General features: G+C 39.1%; 1 protein-coding gene across 1 annotated transcript in view; it reads right to left on the bottom strand.

Moving 5' to 3' along the window:
• Positions 1-18,915, bottom strand: part of si:dkey-22o22.2 (neural-cadherin) — a 216,671-nt gene that overhangs the window by 43,150 nt on the left and 154,606 nt on the right. Inside the window, exons 9-12 of the mRNA XM_052143327.1 lie at positions 17,240-17,408; positions 16,867-17,037; positions 15,234-15,406; positions 12,811-12,978 (exon numbers count right to left, since the gene is read on the bottom strand). Coding sequence (XP_051999287.1) covers positions 12,811-12,978; positions 15,234-15,406; positions 16,867-17,037; positions 17,240-17,408 — 681 coding nt within the window. The remainder of the gene's footprint in view (positions 1-12,810; positions 12,979-15,233; positions 15,407-16,866; positions 17,038-17,239; positions 17,409-18,915) is intronic.

The raw sequence follows: 18,915 nt of genomic DNA, 5'->3' as shown, positions 1-18,915 counted from the left end.
TCAGAGTTTATCTTAAAATGCAGCGCAGTCCAGTCAAAAATGTATATATGAAATCGAAAAAGTAAGAGTATGAAAATCATTGCCTTCATGACTGTTACATTGAGTCGAGATTTACGCTACACAGATGCAGATGTCCCAGGCAAAAATAAAACAAATTCCGCGACCTTGGGTAAGACTCCAAAGTTGATGGTCTTGCTCTCCAGCTCACACGGCCATCTTGCTCATGTTCCACTCAGTGATGCGACGAGTTTGTTTGAGTTTGAGGATTCTGGAGTAGAAGTGTTCGAGGCTGCTCTGAATGTCTTTCCACTCTAGAATGTCTCTCAGTAGGGCCCACTCAAGTTTTCTGTGTTCTCCAATGAGTGGCTCCAATTTTGGAGGTAATCCACCCATGCTGAACTGCACAAAAGAAATCATCCACTCGCATGTCACCAGCTTCAACCAGGGCATCCAACTGCTTTTTAAATGTCAGAGGTTATGAATGATTCCACCAGCCTGGCCTGCAAGACTTTTGTGCAAGACGTTCCTGCAAGGCCACTCCTGTGGCTAATATGCGGTCTTGCTCTACTATCTCCAGTGCACGGTTAAAGTGGCTGTTTGCTTGAGTGTGAAGGCAATTCAAAGTTTAGTGCAAGGATCACTGAAAATGTCTCTTAGAAACTTTGGCATTTTTCTTGAGAAAGACAGTATGCACGCAGACCACTGAAAATGTACAGTATTCTTTCAAGAGCTGGACCAAGAGAGAGAAAACGTGCGTTGCCATTCTGTAGAGGTCTTCAAGGGTCCAAAAATGTGTGCCCAAACCAAAAGAGACCCAGAAATGTGCTATCCGGAACCGACCCAGACCCATCTATTATTTGAAAGTTTGGACCCTGTGATGATGTGATGGGTTGTTTTTGAGTCCTACATGCCCACATTATATGTTTGAGTTATAAGTTGTATGATATGTACTTGTTGTCTTTTTGTTGTCTAAGGGTGCACATTAGGCAAGAAAGAAATACAAAAAGAGTTTTTATTTTGTTTTATTAATTTGAAGTTTGTTTGATTTTTCTTCTTACCTCTCTCTTTGTTCATGACTGCAGCATGGTTCCAGGGGTGGGTTTTAAGAGAATGTCCAGCCTATCTGTTTCCTGTTTTATACAGTAATCATGGAATTATGGGTAATGTAGGACTAGGTCAACAAGGGCTTCTGTTAATGTTAGATGTCTGATTATGTTGATGAATATTTAGTTTGTCAAATGGTTTGATCCTTGGGTTAAAAATGTGGTGTCTTTGTCTGACTAATCAGTCCTGAAGTGGACCCTCCATGAGGAGGGTCAAAGGTTTTTCTCCATTGTATGTACGTTTGCCCAATAGACATATATATGCAAAGAGGGAAAAAAAGGCCAATAAATTGTTTACTGTTTATGAGCATTGTCTCCTGATGCCTTTCTGGTCAACACCCCACAGACCCGGATCCGTGCAGAACCGAGAAATGGCGTAAATGTACTACACTGAACCGACTCTGACCAGTCTATTATTTGAAATTTGGATCCGGACCTGGCCGGGACACACAGACCCAATTGAACCTGATCAGCACAGATCCCACAGCTAATTGCTATTAATAATTTAATTTACAAGTTGTGAAAATAAAACTTTGTGTCTTACCTAATGTAAAGTTAGTAGCCTTCTCTCCTGTACCTGACCGTGACACATACAATCCATTCTCCTTGCCAAGAAAGTTGGTATAATAACATCCATGTTGTTCCTCTCTTGCTTATTGAAAGATTATGTATAATCAACTCATTATTTCAGCATCAGAATTACACTTGATGACAAACGCGACTTTGCAGCTTTGCAGTTTTTCTGAATCTCGCATAATACGATAACTTCCACTGTTTAACGATTGCTCGTTCAGGTATCGGGTTCGGGTGGACCCGTGAAGACCTCTACCATGCTGCAGTAATTTCTGATAGTTCAGATGCACAAAAGCGAGTACGTTGCATATGACAGCTTCAGATTTGGGGCAGGCAGAAAATAATTTCGGATCATACAATTTCTTGATCAATTTTGCAGTGCAGTCCGCCGACTGAAAACTATGGCCATGCACAACAGAACAGTGGCACACTTATATTTAGCAGCATCCACATTCATTTTTGTATGAACATGCTGCGCGATGTCGGTGCGGCCTTCATGGGTTATGGAAAAGCGAGCTCCACAAATCTCACACCACATTTTACTAAGCTCTGTCTGTGACTCCTTTTTTAGAAATGTAAACTCTTTTTGAAGATCCTCATTAAATGCGCATGCACGCTTCCTTGACATTTTTCCAGCTGCAATTTCATCTGTGTGCTCTTTCAAAATGATTCTTCAATCAGTTCACTAACTGGATGTCTATTGATAGGGGATTGCAATTGGATAGTTTAATCCAATCATGTACTTCAAATAACATGGTGTGATTTTATTGGTTTTACAAGCCGTATCTTTGGCTACCTTTGATTAAAAACTCACATGACTGAGAAAGCCGCATAGGCGATAGAGAAATTTTAGGAGAGGGGAAATACGGGACATACCACAATATTTCAGAATAAGTGAACACTAGAAAAAGTGATTTAATATGGGACTATCCCAGGAAAAATGGGACGACTGACCACCCTATTTCATGACTGGATCAAACATTGTGGGGTTTGAACCTACAAACAGTTAAAGAAAACGAGTCCAGGGTAGGGATGCACCAGCTGTGCTTAAGGTCTCACCTAAGTTTAGACTAAGTTCAAACTAAGATTGTAAGCTCTCAATAAAGTAATGCATAGTCAAATAATATGATGTTAACCTGGTTTGATCCAATAAGCAGCCTTAATATTTGTACACAGAAGTGTTAAAAAGCTGTGCATTTCAGTTTTATCTTGTTATGGTTGATGTTCAAACCTTGTTTGCTCATGTAATTGTGAGCTGTAATAAATGAGATCCTATTTGAAATATGATAAAAGTAGATTTAATAAATAGTATATTAAGCCAATGTACATTACAATATTCAGGAACTGTATCTAATATTTATAAGGGGCAATAAATAAATACTACTACAACAGGCTGGAAAAATTGGCATTTAATCATTTTAATATAATATATATTTCGTATGTGTTGAAACTTGAGACTGGGCGATACAAACTAGAAATTGCACCATTCGATCGGTCAGTGGCGGATTTAGGCATGGGCGACATGGGCAGGGTGGCATCTTGCAGGTGGGCGGCACGAGACGGCAGCACCCCTCTCGTAAATGTAAGGAAGTGTAAATATCAATCTCATCATATATGTCTAAATCTAAAATTGAAATCTGTCATGCAAAATATGAGCTCATTGATGTCATTAAAATCAGTCTGCTTTCTTATTCCAACCGTTACTCCTAATCAGAGGCTTCTATAAATATGTATTTTATTTGTAGGGTTACATTCTACCCAAGTTTAATAGTACAATGCTCAAATAATTAGTAGTGCATAAATGGTGACTTTGTGCCCATTTATGCCACAACTAGCCTAAGTTGTATCTTATGTATAGCTTGTGCAACCAGCCCCAGATCTTTAAATACTAGGCTATTCCAAAGATATTATAGGATGAGACGAGTCACTGGTGTACAAATGAATGGGAGAAATCGTAATGCTAAATATGGTGGCTGTAGGAATGGAAGTACCACATAACAGTTAAATGAGCCAATCAGCTTTTTAATAGAAACATTGCAGGTCGGTTTTCTCAAGAATACACCATGCTCATCAGCTTGACCAGCCTGAAAAAGCCTTTTTTTTTTTTCATGACCTGAGCTAAATAATTATTTTTATGATAGCATTGTTGTAAGATTTTAGTGGTGATTTAAAATATGTTGTTGATCACAACTTTGACCAAGTGTATTGGAGATTTTGGTCATTCTTCGTTCATGTAGATAGAAACTGCCCTTGTATTACTAGAAAATGGCCTAACTTGCTTTAAATGTGCACTCATTCATTTTTTAACTCTTTCCCCGCCAAACATGGAATTTTCCGTGTTTTATGAAAAAACGCTTCCCCGCCAAACACAGAATTTTCCGTGTTTCCGTGTTTTAGGTGTTATACGGTAAGGAAGACCCCTCCGCATGTTTTGAAAGAGTACGCAACTCTTTGATCAAAGAAACAGACTGCGATCGTCTCAAACATGAAGAAGTAGAGTATGAGAAGCTCAAAATATCAGACATAAACATGCCTTTTTCTCAGCTTTTTGTCTGAAATTTTGTTTTTTGACAAAACCTACCTCTGTTCAAGTCGCAATAAAAAAAGAACAAATGAAGATAAAATAAAATCTTTTTTTTTGCCTAAAAGCAGAGGCTCAGATCTTTATTTTGATATATAGCATCTTCATATATTCATGGAAGAAAATATTCTGCGGGCCATTAAATTTTAGCGAAAATCGTCAAAAACCCTGGCGGTGGCTGGCAACTTTTTTTTAAAAACGCTGACGGGTTAAAAAAGTTTAACTCCTAAAGACATGAATTGTAATTTTGCATTACACTGTATGTCGGAAATCATGACCACTCACATTAAAATTAAGACTCCAGTCAAATCAGTAACCTTATAAAAGCTGTTTTATTCTACATGGAGAAGGTCCACACATGGGGGCTGCCATGTTATAATCACACCGAATACTACTCTTTTAATCTCAGTAACAGTCCTGTTTTTTGACACTTTCACTCATTAATTAAAGCAATCATGGCTGACTGTGAATACAACATTTCTACAATGGCTAGTATTGATTTGAAATGATGCTGAATTCAAGCTGCTAGGTGTCAGTGTAAGTCCAAGATGACACAAAGACAAACGTTACTGAGTGCACCTTTAAAACGACTTTGGCTATACCACCCATTCTATCGGCCAAAACAACTCAGGGGGTTGAATGATGAAGGCATTTAGAAAAAATTCCAATAACGTGTTGAGACATACAATTTGCACAACCCAACCAGTTTAATATTCCCTCAAGAGTTTATTAATGTTTCTTGTTCTCATTATCCCTAAACATGAACATGAATCCTTTAAATTACATCCTCAAGGTTGCAATTATTGCTTTTGAAAATGTATTATTTAGCATTCCTTGAGATAATACCACAATGAACTGACTGATATTTACATTTTTAATTAAGTAGACAGAGAGACAGATAGATAGATGAAGGGGGGAGAGAGCTAGAAATGAATAGGAGCACTCATCGCACAACAAGGCTATTCAGTGTTGCTAATGTATGCATTATACTGTTTAACAAGCCTAATTTGTATTTAGAGTTCTGAGGATGAATTAGCATGAAGACTCCCAATGCACAGAACAGATCTGAACAGCCAGTTCAACAGTTATTTTACATTAGGCAGTTAATACTGTACTTGAAGAAAGATTGAATGTAATTGTGGTAAAGTGCTTTGTATTTCATATCAAGTCATATTACCAGGAACAGAGTTTTGGTGTTGGCGTAGGCGTAAGAGAGAACGAAGGAGAGAGACCAGAAAGCAAGGATCGAGCAAAATAGGTTATTTGTCCAATTGTTGAGGTGCTTTCCATTAAAGCAATGATTGCATCGGCATATGTATTGTGACCTGTTTTGAAACCCCCTGAATGCAATTACAATCATTCCTTCACAATAAAAGAGGTATAATACACAACCTCCTGACCTTCTGTCTCTATCAGTGAAGTGTGGAGGGGATGACATAGCTGGTTGAGTTGAAGAATATGAACAGAAATTGAAACCCAGGAAGAATGGGGGGGACAACCCTTCCTCTAAGGAACAACCCTTATCTTGTGTTCTGAGTGAGGAGACACTGAAGGTGACCTCCAGGTACATCCTCCATTAGCACAGCTATGAGAGTGGGCAGGGACTCTCAGATCCGCTCTGACACACTGCCCCCAGGAACATCACCGTCATACATACAAGAGGTGAGCACAGTACTAACACACACACACTGAGGTCCAGAAACACAATGAAAACTCAACAGCTTAGACTACGAGAATGAGGTACCTCTGAGATAACAAAAAAATGATATACTAAATATACAGGACATACAAGACCAATAAAAAACTAACACAGTGAAAAAAAAATGTATGTCTAAAATGTAGAAATGGCAGAACAAAAAGCAGTCAGAGAGCTTTAGTCTCCTCTAACAATTGAAAATTCTCTCATCATTTACTAACCCTCAAGCCAACCCAGATGTGTATGACTTTCCTTCTTCTGCTGAAAACATAGAAGATTTTTAGAATAATATTTCTGCTCTGTAAGTCCTCATAATGCAAGTGAATGGGTACCAAAATTTTAAAGCTCCAAAAAGACAAAGCCAGCATAAAAGCAATCCATAAGACTCCAGTGGTTACATTTTCAAAAGCGATATGATAAGTGTTGGTGAGAAACATCAATATTTAAATCTTTTTTTACTATCTCTACTTTCACATTCTTCTTCTTCTGTTTTTGGCGATTCACATTCTTCGTGCATATCGCCACCTACTGGGCAGGGTGGAGAATGTATCTAAATAAAAGACTTCAATTAGTTCTGAGCCAAGCCTGGCATTAATATGAATGTAATACAGGTTTATATGGAGCAGGGGTGTTATTAATGTAAGTGAGGGGTTAAGGTTTTTGTGCATTAATAATTGAGTGAAGATAAAGGAATATCTGTATTAAAATATGTAATGTGTCATGCATGGAGCAGTGCATAAGGATGATATTTATTTCCTTTGACAGAGATGCTAACAGAGGCCCCCAGAGGACAGGATGCTGTCAGGAGATGAATGCAGTGACCGTGCTTCACGCTTCTAGTACAGTCCTGGCCAATTAGAGATTATGAAAGCTGTTTGAGCTTGATTGTGATGCAAAATTTCAGACACTGCCAGAACTTTGTTGGAGGCAACGTTTCATCGCAAAGGCAATTAATCAGTCGTCTGTGAACATGTCATACAAACGATCAAATACTGTTGATTTTGCCCTATGACAAGAGAAATCTTATATGATCCCAAAATTTGTCTCAGACAGCAAAACCTTGGTCATAATTGTACAGTGTGAACCCTGCTTTAGGCAGCATTGTAAAGTAACTGTCATAGAACTTCATAGGTGACTAACTAGAAACACTCTACACAGGCAGTATGACCGTAAATGGTCACTCATGTGCTCCACACAGATAGTGTCCCTTAAGTGAAGTGCATGGGAGACGCAACACACAATTGATTTCAATCGAGTTTGCACATTCCCCCTAACCTAGGACCCCCTCGAAAACGAGATGTTTCATCTCAAGGGGTTATCTTCAACAATAAAAATTCAAATATAAACCTCCCTTCAAGAACTATACACTTCTAGATGAGGAAAAAGGCTGAAAAAATTACTTTGGACCCCACTCACCCTGCCCATTACCTTTTTGAACTGTTGCCTTCTGGCCAACGCTTCAGAGCTCTGAGCACGAGAACTGTCAGGCACAGGAACAGATATTTTCCCTCAGACTATCCATCTCATGAACAGTCTGCCCCAATGAGCAATAATTATGTGCAATTCACAGTCTAACCTCTTCTGCCATTACATTCCCTTGCACTGTATATAACAGATTTGTATTTAGATTTGCACTACGTATGAGTATGTGTTTATGTATGTATGTGTGTGTCTATATGTATGTATGTGTGTATACACTACCAGTCAAAAGTTTTTAAAGACTTGACTGAAAATGTTCTCATGATCTAACAAATATTTGTATCTGAATGTTTGAAATGAGTTTTGTAGACAAAAATATATTTGTGCCACCATATTAATTTATTTAATTATAAAACTAAAATTAAATTAAAAAAAAAAAAGTTTTTGAAATTGATGACTTGGACCAAATTATAAAGAAAAGCAGCCAATAGGTGCCCAACATAGCTGGGAACTCCTTCAATACTGTTTTAAAAGCATCCCAGGGTGATACCTCAAGAAAATGTCAAAAGTACATGTCTGCACATTCTAGGCAAAGGGTGACTACATTGAAGATGCTAAAACATAACACAGTTTTGATTCATTTTGGATTTTGTTTAGTCACAAAATAATTTCCATAGTTCCATTTAGTTATTCCATAGTTTTGATGACTTTACTATTATTCTAAAATGTGAAACAATAAATAAATCTAATGAAATAAAGAATTAGTAAGTGTTTCAAAACTGTTGACCAGTAGTGTATATGTATTGTCTTATTGTGTATTATATAAATACTTTTAATTGATATATATATATATATATATATATATATATATATATATATATATATATATATATATATATATATATCAATATATATCAATTATATATATATTATTATTATTCAATAAAATTTTAAATAATGTTTTATTATTATCTATGTCTTGTTGCTGTTTTGTATTGTTGTGCACTGGAAGCTCCTGTCACCAAGACAAATTCCTTGTATGTGTAAGCATACTTGGCAATAAAGCTGATTCTGTTATGTTGATAAAATTGTATTCAACGTAATCAGCTCTGACTGTAATCTTGCATTCATTTTTACTCTTAGTTTACACTTAAGGATACATGTGATTGGGTCTTATGATTGGGTCAAACTTAAGTATTTTATAAGGCAGCATAAAATTTTTGCTGCCTATCTTTTGGAAAAGTCTAGGTAGGCAGCTCACTATGTACAGAGCTTTTATCTGTAAGTGTGTGTATGCATTTTCACCAAGTATTAACCCTGTAGCTCTTTGCAAACAGGTTAGCAAAAATTACTAGCAAAGCAGTTCGCACACTAAAAGCCATGTCGGCACAACCTCTCTTTACAAGCCAACGGGGAATGTAGGAATTTTAAGATCAAACATCCCACCTAAGCCTATTTTACATCCTGTGGCAATGTGAGGAGGAGAATTACCCTGCCACAGTTTGAGCCACTGAGGGGTGCTAAGACAGATGCGAAGGGTCGTACAGTTTGCAGAATCCCTGGCAGCAGCCACAAGAAGCAGCTGATGTCAGGGAAACACAGTGACTCCTGCCAAACTCCTCCTGGCGTGCTTTACTGATAAATCTGCTGTATGGGAGGAAAACATGCTCAGAGGACCTGCGTTTTTGCCCCTTTTGAATGAATTAGAAGAGAATGTTAAGACAAGCAGTCTGCTCGAGTTTGCTGGACAGATGAGGTTGTTTGTGGATGCTGATCTCTCTGTGCATACAAGCTCCCAGACAAATGTAAAATGTGACAGCGAATGTAACAGGCTGAAATGGAAAACATGATGAAGGCTGGATAAAATGTGACAAGCCTCAGTGATAAGAAAGTCACGACTTCAACACTTTACCTCTGCTTATCAACAACTCATCCAAAGCAGGAACAACATTGAAGTAAAACAACAAGACCAAGTGCTACAGTTAAATATCACAGTGATATAAATTGGTAAATATACAATTTATATTTTAGATAAACAATATAAAAAGATGCTTATTGCTCTTTGGTGCTAGTCTAGCTGGTAGACCAGCATAGCCATTCAGAATCCTGACGGGGACACCAGCACACATGGGGTGGGAATCACAAGGTAACTGGCGATACGGTATAATATCAATAAATATACTGTATAGGTCAAGATACGATATTATTGTGATTCTTTATTTTTGGGGTATTGCGATTCAAAACTACGATATATTGCGATATTTCACTCAATGTATCGCATTCGTCTTCATCAGAATTTAGAGAACTGTTTCCAAATCATCAACTACATTGTTAAATTAATATAAACGTGCCAGTTTACAAATCAAGGCCAGTTTATTTCCTAATATCTAGGTACAATGCAAAGCCATAAGCTAATAAGACTATAATAGCTTCCTATTTCTGTGGTTAGGTCAATGTAGCTGGTATTTCTAAAAATAAATTAAAGTAATTATAAATACAATAGTAGCCTAAACACTATAAAAACATTATTTATTACAACACAGTTTCAATACTCAAAATGACAGTTTATTTGATTTCACCAAAAAGGTAAGACTATTTTATATTATACTAACATTTTTGCAAAAAAACTTCAGTTAATGTTACTACTGTAAAATCATGATACATTTTAGTAAGGGAGGGTGATTATGTGTAAAGCATGATAACTGCACCTTCTAAGGGACTGCTGTTGAATTCCTATATGGAATTGGCAAAGATAAAAAAAAAAATTCTCATCACCACAATATTAATGTGGAAAAATGTAAAAAATAATATAGATATTTGCCGTGCAAATATCGATACAATATCACATGGAAAAATATCACGATATTTTTTTCCTCACCTCTAACTATCACAAGCTGAGGACTAACAACAAAAACTAAGTCCAACACCATGAGACAAGGGCAGCGAGTGCCAGTCAGGATTTTGCACTGAGGAGCCGAAAATAAGGTACGGCTGTTTACAGTGGTAGGTCTAGTGCTGTGGCAGGAGGGACACAACATCTTGTTCCTTCCCTCGGGGAACTGAGGTTACAACAGAAACCATGATGTCCCCCCTCATTCGTTGTGTCGAATTAAGTGACACAAGGGGTCCCATATAAAAACGCCATTCACTGACCGTGTTACGTGAACTGTCTAGACAGGTGCAAGCAGGCTACTGCATGCTAGAGGCAACTGTGTCGGCCGCACGTAGGCCTCCCCAATGCTCCCAAAGAGATGTCACATACAGACCTTAGGTTCCCCGCACCCCTGAGGGGAAGAACAGGAGCTACATGACTAGCATGGGAGCAAGCCCGGCAGCCGTGGCCTTCTCTCTCACTGTGTCTCTTACATAGCCCCAGCCACTTCACGTCCTATCTTAACGCTATGAAATGCATCGGGGAAGACGGTCTTTCCCGGTCCTATTCTTTCAGGGGGAAAAGACCCAGCGGAGGCCACATCCTGCCCAGTCTAGGGGGAGGTTACATGTGGAAAATACAACACGAGGTTTGTGAAGCCATACGTGGGAAATGGCGCGGTGGTAGGTCCAACCTAATGAGGGGGGACTCTACAAGCACGGCGACCGGGGCAGGGGGGCTGCCCAAGGGAAATGCGGGTCCGCCGACAGGGGGACCGTACTGCGGGAAATACATCATGGGGAGTTTGCCTGAAAATGGAACTAAGCCCGTGGAGCCCGACCCCAGTACAGAGCACCTGTGACTCGTAGTGGGTCTGGACCAAATGAAAGTAATGAAAACCAGGATTCTCCTCCCGGCCCTCCACCGGAGATGGAGTGGTCTTGATACCAGCTTTCCTGGTCCTGGAAGGGGTCCTGGAGACAGGGGGCCTATGCCGCCTGCGAGGGGCTGAGAGCTGGGCCCAGGTTGAGGTGGAGCTGCCTGTTGTTTGGTCGCAGGGGGATGCCCTCGTCGAGTCTTCCATGTCAGATGCCTGGACACTCTCTGATGCAGCGGCGATGTCATCATCCAGTCCGGGGGCTCAGGGGAGAATGCCGGCTGGCTGTGAGGTGAGCCGCACTCATCCCGAGCTTGGATGGAAGCGAGCGAGCGTGTCGGGTGGTTCGTGGGGATTTACCCAACAAAACCGAGCCCGTCGTTATCCCCATATCGCCTTCATCGACAGCCGGGTTGTCCTCAATCCCGTGGGAAGAAGGAGCGACGCAGGGGCGGCTGGAGTGGCATTCACCTTGAGGAAGGAGAGACGCGACTGCAACGCTGCCATGGTCATGTTCTCGCAATGAGTACATGAGCCGTCCACGAACGGCGCCTCAGTGTGATCGCTGCCCAGGCACACAAGGCAGCGTCTGTGGCCGTCGGTCTTGGAGACAAATCGTCCGCATCCAGGAACAACAGGGAAAAGGCATCTTGTTCAACACCGCTGTGTATTACTCTTTTGTGAGTGGAAAACTCAAACTCTTTTAGAGAAATCAAAACTCTTTTAGGAGGAGAACACTCTTTTAACAGTAAAATGCGCTGTCGAAGTGCCCAGGGGCATAGATTGCACAGCGTGCAGAGAGAGAAAACGGCAGCTGGAAACGTGCCGTAGATCCAACAGCAATGCTTCTTGCTGACAGAGGTGAGTGAAACAGTGGTGAACATCAGCTTGCTGTTGCACAACCGTTCGGTTCTTAAGAAAAATTCTGACTGGCACTTGCTGCCCCGCTTCCCTTTATACCTGTATGTCTGGGGTGGGGCATGCAAATTCTGTCTGCCAACTTGACATTAGCCTTTTCTCAGGTTCAGAGGTACATTTGGCATCCCAGGAAGACCCCTTGTGTCACTTCATTCGACACAACTTCGAGTGAGTGACAGAAGGGGAACAATATTTTTACATAAACAGTACAGATTCTTTTCCCAACCTAAAGATGAAATATTTAATATGCAACCACAACGTGTTTGTAATCAAGCAAGATACGCTGGTGCCAATAAAAGTAAAATAAGAACAATCAGAATCAAGTTTTCCAAGGAGTTGTGCAATACATCATTTTTAATAACCATTAGGACCATTGATACAATTTCTAAAAAGCACTAAAAATGCTTTATTTATTATTCTTTGGTTCTAATGTGTATTTATAATTTTTTACACTCAACAGAATGCAAAGAGGAGACCCTAGTAATGACTCTAGTAACCTTATGTGACAGAGCGGAGGGCAGGGCTGGGTTTTGATTTTACACACCCAGCCCCTTATCAGGCTAATTAAGACTCCGAGAGGGATAAAGGCCGACTGCGGACGGTGGTGCGACAGAGAGAGATCGTTTACGGGCAGCTGTCCGTCTTATGTGTGTGTTTGTGTCTTTTGGTTTCCGTTTTACATAAAAAAATTATTTATATTGCAAAGCCGGTTCTCGCTTCCTCCTTTCCATTGTTCCCTTTACACCTTACTAAAGTAAATTAAAGTCTCACCACTATCTTGGAGTCACGTGGTGTGTTCTCTGGGATTGTGACCCAATATTCTGCCTGTTCCCACTGCGGGGGCTGGTTGTGAACGTTGGTGATGATGACAGTGAGGTCAACTGAGCTGCTCAGATTCCCTCCATCTGTAGCAATGATCTGCTGACTGATCCGTGATGTCTGTCAGAACAAGAGACAGGTGATATAATTCAGCTTGGGGGATTTAATACATTATCATATCAACATACACTGAAATAATTCAGGATGTCACTGATACAATTGGATACAGGATAATTTTTTTGTCAAATATAAGTGTATATATAAGAAATCCCTGATATTTCCACCTATAGAATTGGTCTCCATTATTCATTGGATGTTTGACATCCATAGTACCATGTACAGCAGCTAAGCCAGACTTATGCTTTATAATTTGACTTTCAAGACTGAGGACTGGCAGAACGAAAATGACACTTGGCTCATAGACCATATTCCATTTCATTCAAATGACTCCTGTTCACTTAATAATGGAAAAGCACTTCTAAGGTTGAGTCAGCACTAAAACTTTGCTTAACTGGCTCCAACATTTTGCCTTTTTCAGGTCAGACATTGGGAAAGTATGAGGCAGGGAGAAAGAGACAGACGTCAAATGAGAGAAGGCAGGAATAGGTAACAGCAGGGGGCCAGTTTAACATGTCTATTTGAAGACAGGTGAGTTAAGTGTGGGTGACACTGTCTGCCTCTCTGAAAGTGATCCAATCTGACATATGTGACACAGATTGGCCATACTGGCTAATGAAAAACATGGGCTAGGCCCAAAACATCTTAATGGCCTGCTCTGAGGTAATCACTCGAAGAGAGAAAGAAATGTGCGGATGATTGGTTTCTGGGAAAATTAGAATGAACACTGCAAAATTGAGCCAAGTTTTCTTGTTTTAGTGAGAAATATCAAAGGGCATGTCTCTATTTTTTTTTAAAAAAGCCAATAGGCTTTAGTTGCATTACCGCAATGAATCGGGATTTGCTACATGCAAGTTGATTGCAGGTGGTATTAGCGGGAGGGACATTCTCATTCTAGAGAGCATTTCATTTGTCAAAAATCTGCATAGTGCAAGATGATACATCAATATTTTTAGGTCCTTTTTCACAAAAGAGAAAGACTGTAAATTCTGCATGCGTATATATGCTAAAAGTTAACTTTTAGGCATACACTATCATATAAATAATCTCTAAATGAATAGATATTGTCTTGAAGTACAGAATTCAACTTTTTAATTTCATGGGCTCTTTAAGAGGGATGAAAATGGGTTAAAGCAAGGTAGCTTTGGATTTGAACTTTGCATCAATAAAACTATGTCTCTTATGCTTTACATGAATGCTGACCCTACTTATGGCTCTATAAACATGATGCAGCATATCTGAGTGTATTTAATTTAAAATAAAACCCAGAGACATCACTGGAGCACAACCTGTCTTTCTGTCCATGTCTCTGTATGTGCATAGAGCTTTTTGTTTAATGTCAAATCAACCCCCAACCTGTAAAGGCTTATATAGCCACTGTAGAAATGACAGAGAGAGCCAATCGTGGGCAGAAAAGTAAAGACGGTGGCATTTCTGTCCAGACCAAACAATACACAAACAAACACACGCACGCACACACACACACACACACACACACACAACCAAACAAACGCATGGAACAGTAAAAATATCTGGAAGAGGCAAATAAAAACAAAGAAGGATGGAAAAGAATAATAATGGCTCTCAATGATTAAATTATGAAATCAGCAAGATTTAAAAAAATAACATTTGTTCTTCCACCTGACTAAAGCAATAAATGTTGGAAACCATAAATGTGTTTTTGCTAGTGCTGTCAGTCGATAAAATATTGACTTGCAATTAATCTCAGATTTTTAAAGTGTTATAATTTAACTATTGCAAAGGTTCAGACTTATTCCAGCCAGTGTTCAGAACTCACAAGGAGCTGAATAAAATATCAGAATCTAATGTCAAATTGGATGATACATTTATTGCGTTAAAGAAAAATGTATACCTTAAGAGTTAATTTCGATAGCTCTAGTGTATGCATAATAAAGGAATGCTGTCCATCCAGAATTCAGGTTGATATGAAAATGATCTATCATAAAAAATACAATAACTTGCTTCACCTCTGTAATGACTTTGCTTTTCGGCTGATGTCACCAAGCTCTATTACTTTTCAACCCCTCCCCCTCCAATCAAGAGAATCAGTCACTTAGAGAAAAATTTTCCTGATGGATTAAATCAGGTCCTATCCTACTTTTTTCAGTTGAATATCCTGTTTCACTTAGAAATACTTCAGATTATGGGAGTAAAATGGGTCACAAATGGCGTTTCATTTTTAAATTAATCATGCATAGTATCTTCAAATGTGTTAGTGTGTGTGTATGAATCTTTACCTGTGAGATGGGTTGGTTGACGTAGATCCATCCCGTACTAGGGCTGATGTGAAAGTAAGCTGGGTTCTGCTGGGAAAGAGAGTAAGTGATGGCTGCATTGGTACCCTGGTCATCATCGTGAGCCGCTGCTCTCAGGAAGCTGGTGCCAACTGCAGTGTCTTCTCGCAGGAAGTCTGGCAAAGTAAGGGTTAACATGTAACGCAGGCATCAACAAAATCAAATAACAGTCTAAGAACAACCAGAAATGCTTGATGCTATTACAATCCATTCACAGCCAAAATTAAAAAAATGATTTCACGTCCCAGAAATGTTTCAATCTTTCTTTTTAATTCTTAATGAGCTTTCTCAGTAGAGCTTTTAATCTGATGAAAAGGAATTTTGACATCAAGCTTACTGACCCAATATTTGCAAACTTCATAAACAAACACATATCTCTCAGAAGAGAGCAGAACATTTTAGTTTCATCAAGCTTTCCAGGATTGCATTAGATTAGACAATGATTAGCAATATGTTTATAAAATTGCATTGATCGCATTAATGCACACCTTGGTCAGACTTTGATGCATTTTTTTTCATATTGATGTTTAATGTGTATTGACCACACTCAGGAACACTGTACTTGAGAATCTGTTAAGCTTGCAAAAGCCTTGCCATTGCCTTTAAGTGCAATGTTAAATGTTGTGTAAGTATAAATGTTTAAAGAGTCAACGACTAAAACCTGAGCTGGGACCCAGTTATTAACTCACTGTCACTATTATAAATATCGCAGTAAACAGAAGATTTATTTATTTTTATTTATTTTAAGGGACCATATCAAATATTAAACATAAATGATTCTATTTGATGCATTTTACTATATTTAGCTTAATGCTAAATTTCATTTGCAGTCCCCTGGCAGGTCACAATTAAAATTGTAATTGTATGACTATGTAACAAATCTAAAAAAGTAGTGTACTCTACAACTGATGGGTATATACTGATAGGTTCAGAGACAGCAGGGAAAAAATAATCCTGAATGTAAATAATAAAATGCAACTAACTATAGTCCATTGTTAGGATAGCAAAATAAATAGACTTAGGGAGAGAAAACATTTCCCATATCTTTTATTATTGATGTCAAAGGCTGTGTGTCCAATCAAATCCAATAATATTTTGGTGCAAGATCATCTGCCACTTAGTAGATGCTAGCCAAATTAGGTAGATGCCAACATGGGCAGGTTGCATGACAAGCCCATGACAAGCCCTCATCCTCAACCCATGCAAGGTAAAAAATATGACCCAGACTACATTAAATATGGGTTCATTTGCAAGATAAAAATGGTTTGTGTCGGCTACAATGTGTTTGTGCTGTGAATGATTGACTGCCGAGAGCATGAAACCATTTACATTCAATTTTGTATGATAAACAATTTTGATTGTGTTAGGTCGCCGCTTGAGGTACGACGTAAAATCTGAGTCCTGAAGCAAAATAAGTTAAGAACCGCTTTCTATAATTGCCTTTCAGGTACATACTCTCCACAAAAAAAAGTCCAAAAAGATCTTTAAAAAGTACTTTAGGAATTACATCAGAAGAGCTAAGGGGGTAAACCTCAACTTTAGCTAAAAGCAAAAGATACACTTCAACGTTTCTTACATTGGTAGCGACTGTTCTCAAACTTTGGGTTGTTGTCGTTCTGGTCAGCGATGAGGACGGTGATCTGACAGATGCCAATGAGGGGCTCCTGAGCTTGGTCTGTAGCTGTGACCGACAGTGTGTACTCTCTCTGTCTCTCCCGGTCAAAACTTACCACTGTACTAATCACACCTGCTCAAAACACAAAATGAACAAAGATTAGAATTTTCTGTACTTAAGACCTGTTCACACCAAGTTTTATGTATCTAAATGGCTTAAAGTAAATATTCATAAACAGTTCATGTCTATTTGCTGACTTGAAAAATGTGAAAGCTTTTTGGTTCCAGTGATTACGTATTATCAAGAATGATCTGATGAGGAAGGAAGTGTGCACCTGTTTCAGGGTTAATAGTGAATCCCGGTGAGGCCCCTTCTCGCTGCATGATTCCGTACTTGACCTCCCCATTGACCCCGGTGTCAGCGTCATGTGCCTGCGCGTGCAGGACAAATGTGCCTGGGGGCTGATTCTCCAGGACCAGAGCGTTCACACTGTAGTTATGGCACTTTGAAGAAAAAAAACACAGTTTAACACAACACTAGAAAGACACACATACTCAAAAGTGGGTAGTTTGCATGAAAAGTCAAGCAGCGACAGCAGTTTAAGAGAACGGCAAAAAGCACAAAGGTGATTAAACGGTCATAGAATCTAAAATACACACTTTCCCTTATATATTAATATACAATTTAACTTAAAATATTGATGTTAAAAAAGGGTTCATGTCTCTGTTTTTGTAAGTACAGGTATTTTGGAATTTGTCAATTTTGGAGCTTAACATTTAAATCTCTGTCCATTTGTGTCACAAGGAAAAGAGAAGCCTGAACATCTAATTTAGTGTTCCACAAAATATTTTTATTTTTATTTTGAACAATTAATGACAATTATCATTTTAAAGTGAACTCAAAACTCTGACTCTATATACTATACAATAAGACCTCAAATGATATTCATTTGTCAGCACTAGAATGATGGATATTACACTTCATTAGAGTAAAAAAGAGATAGAAAAGGAGAGAGATTGAGCAAGAGAATAAGGGACCATTCAGACGTTATTTTGCATTAAAAACCTAGACGCAGCTCAATTAATGTAACAAAACACAGAAGTCCCGACAAGCGTTTTTTAAACAAAGTTATTTTAACTTGACACACCACTCCTGGATGAGATGCTGGAAAAACTGTGAGATACACCACATCAGTCAAAGGTGTCCATTCTAGTGCATGCTTACATTAATAACAATGTGGCGCTACTGTGAGAGGCGCTGAAATAGCAGCACAACAGTCAAAAACATCTTTAAGTGCATGTTTACATAAACCTTTTTTTAAAAGAGTGCAGACGGATACAAAAACACATTCAGTGTTAACTACCCCTTAGACTATATCTATGATAAAGCGTTTTATAAATTTGTCTTTTGAGATCCCACTGCTCTATAATAATAGGGGCACAAGCGCTCATAATTGAGGCCTCCACCCCATCCTCTTGCTCTCATTACAGAGTGTGAATCTGGTGGGGCGTCCTGGTGAGTAGTGCCCACGAGGGGATGGCAAGTCAACTTAAGGTGATTAATCAAGTGACTAGATCGATACCAGGGCTAAAAGCTGGAATTAGCTCCCCTCCCTGCTTCTGAACAAAATTCTCACCGCACACTGCACTTCACACCTCTCATTGTCTTTCAGCACACACACACACACACACACACACACACACACACACACACACACACACACACACACACACACACACACACACACACACACAAACAAACCCTTCAGAGAGGGCTTAGAAAGGATTTCTAAGTTTAGCAAGGGAAAAGACTTGAACAGATAGTCTATCGCTGTAATTTGTGGTGCAATTAGAAGCACCAGCAACTAGCGACTACAAAGCAGGGAGAGGGTTTGCACTCCGTTGAAGATCGAAGGGGGTGTGGGCCCAAGATGTGGCTCTATTATCAGGAGTGTTTGGGAAGTACTTTGAAACTGTAGTTTCATGATACTCATACTTTAAAGTAGTTTAA

This window comes from Xyrauchen texanus, chromosome 15 (genome assembly GCF_025860055.1).
Source record: "Xyrauchen texanus isolate HMW12.3.18 chromosome 15, RBS_HiC_50CHRs, whole genome shotgun sequence".
Classification (NCBI taxonomy): domain Eukaryota; kingdom Metazoa; phylum Chordata; class Actinopteri; order Cypriniformes; family Catostomidae; genus Xyrauchen; species Xyrauchen texanus.
Note: the sequence above shows the minus strand (reverse complement) of the source record. Positions and strands in the feature narration are given on the sequence as shown.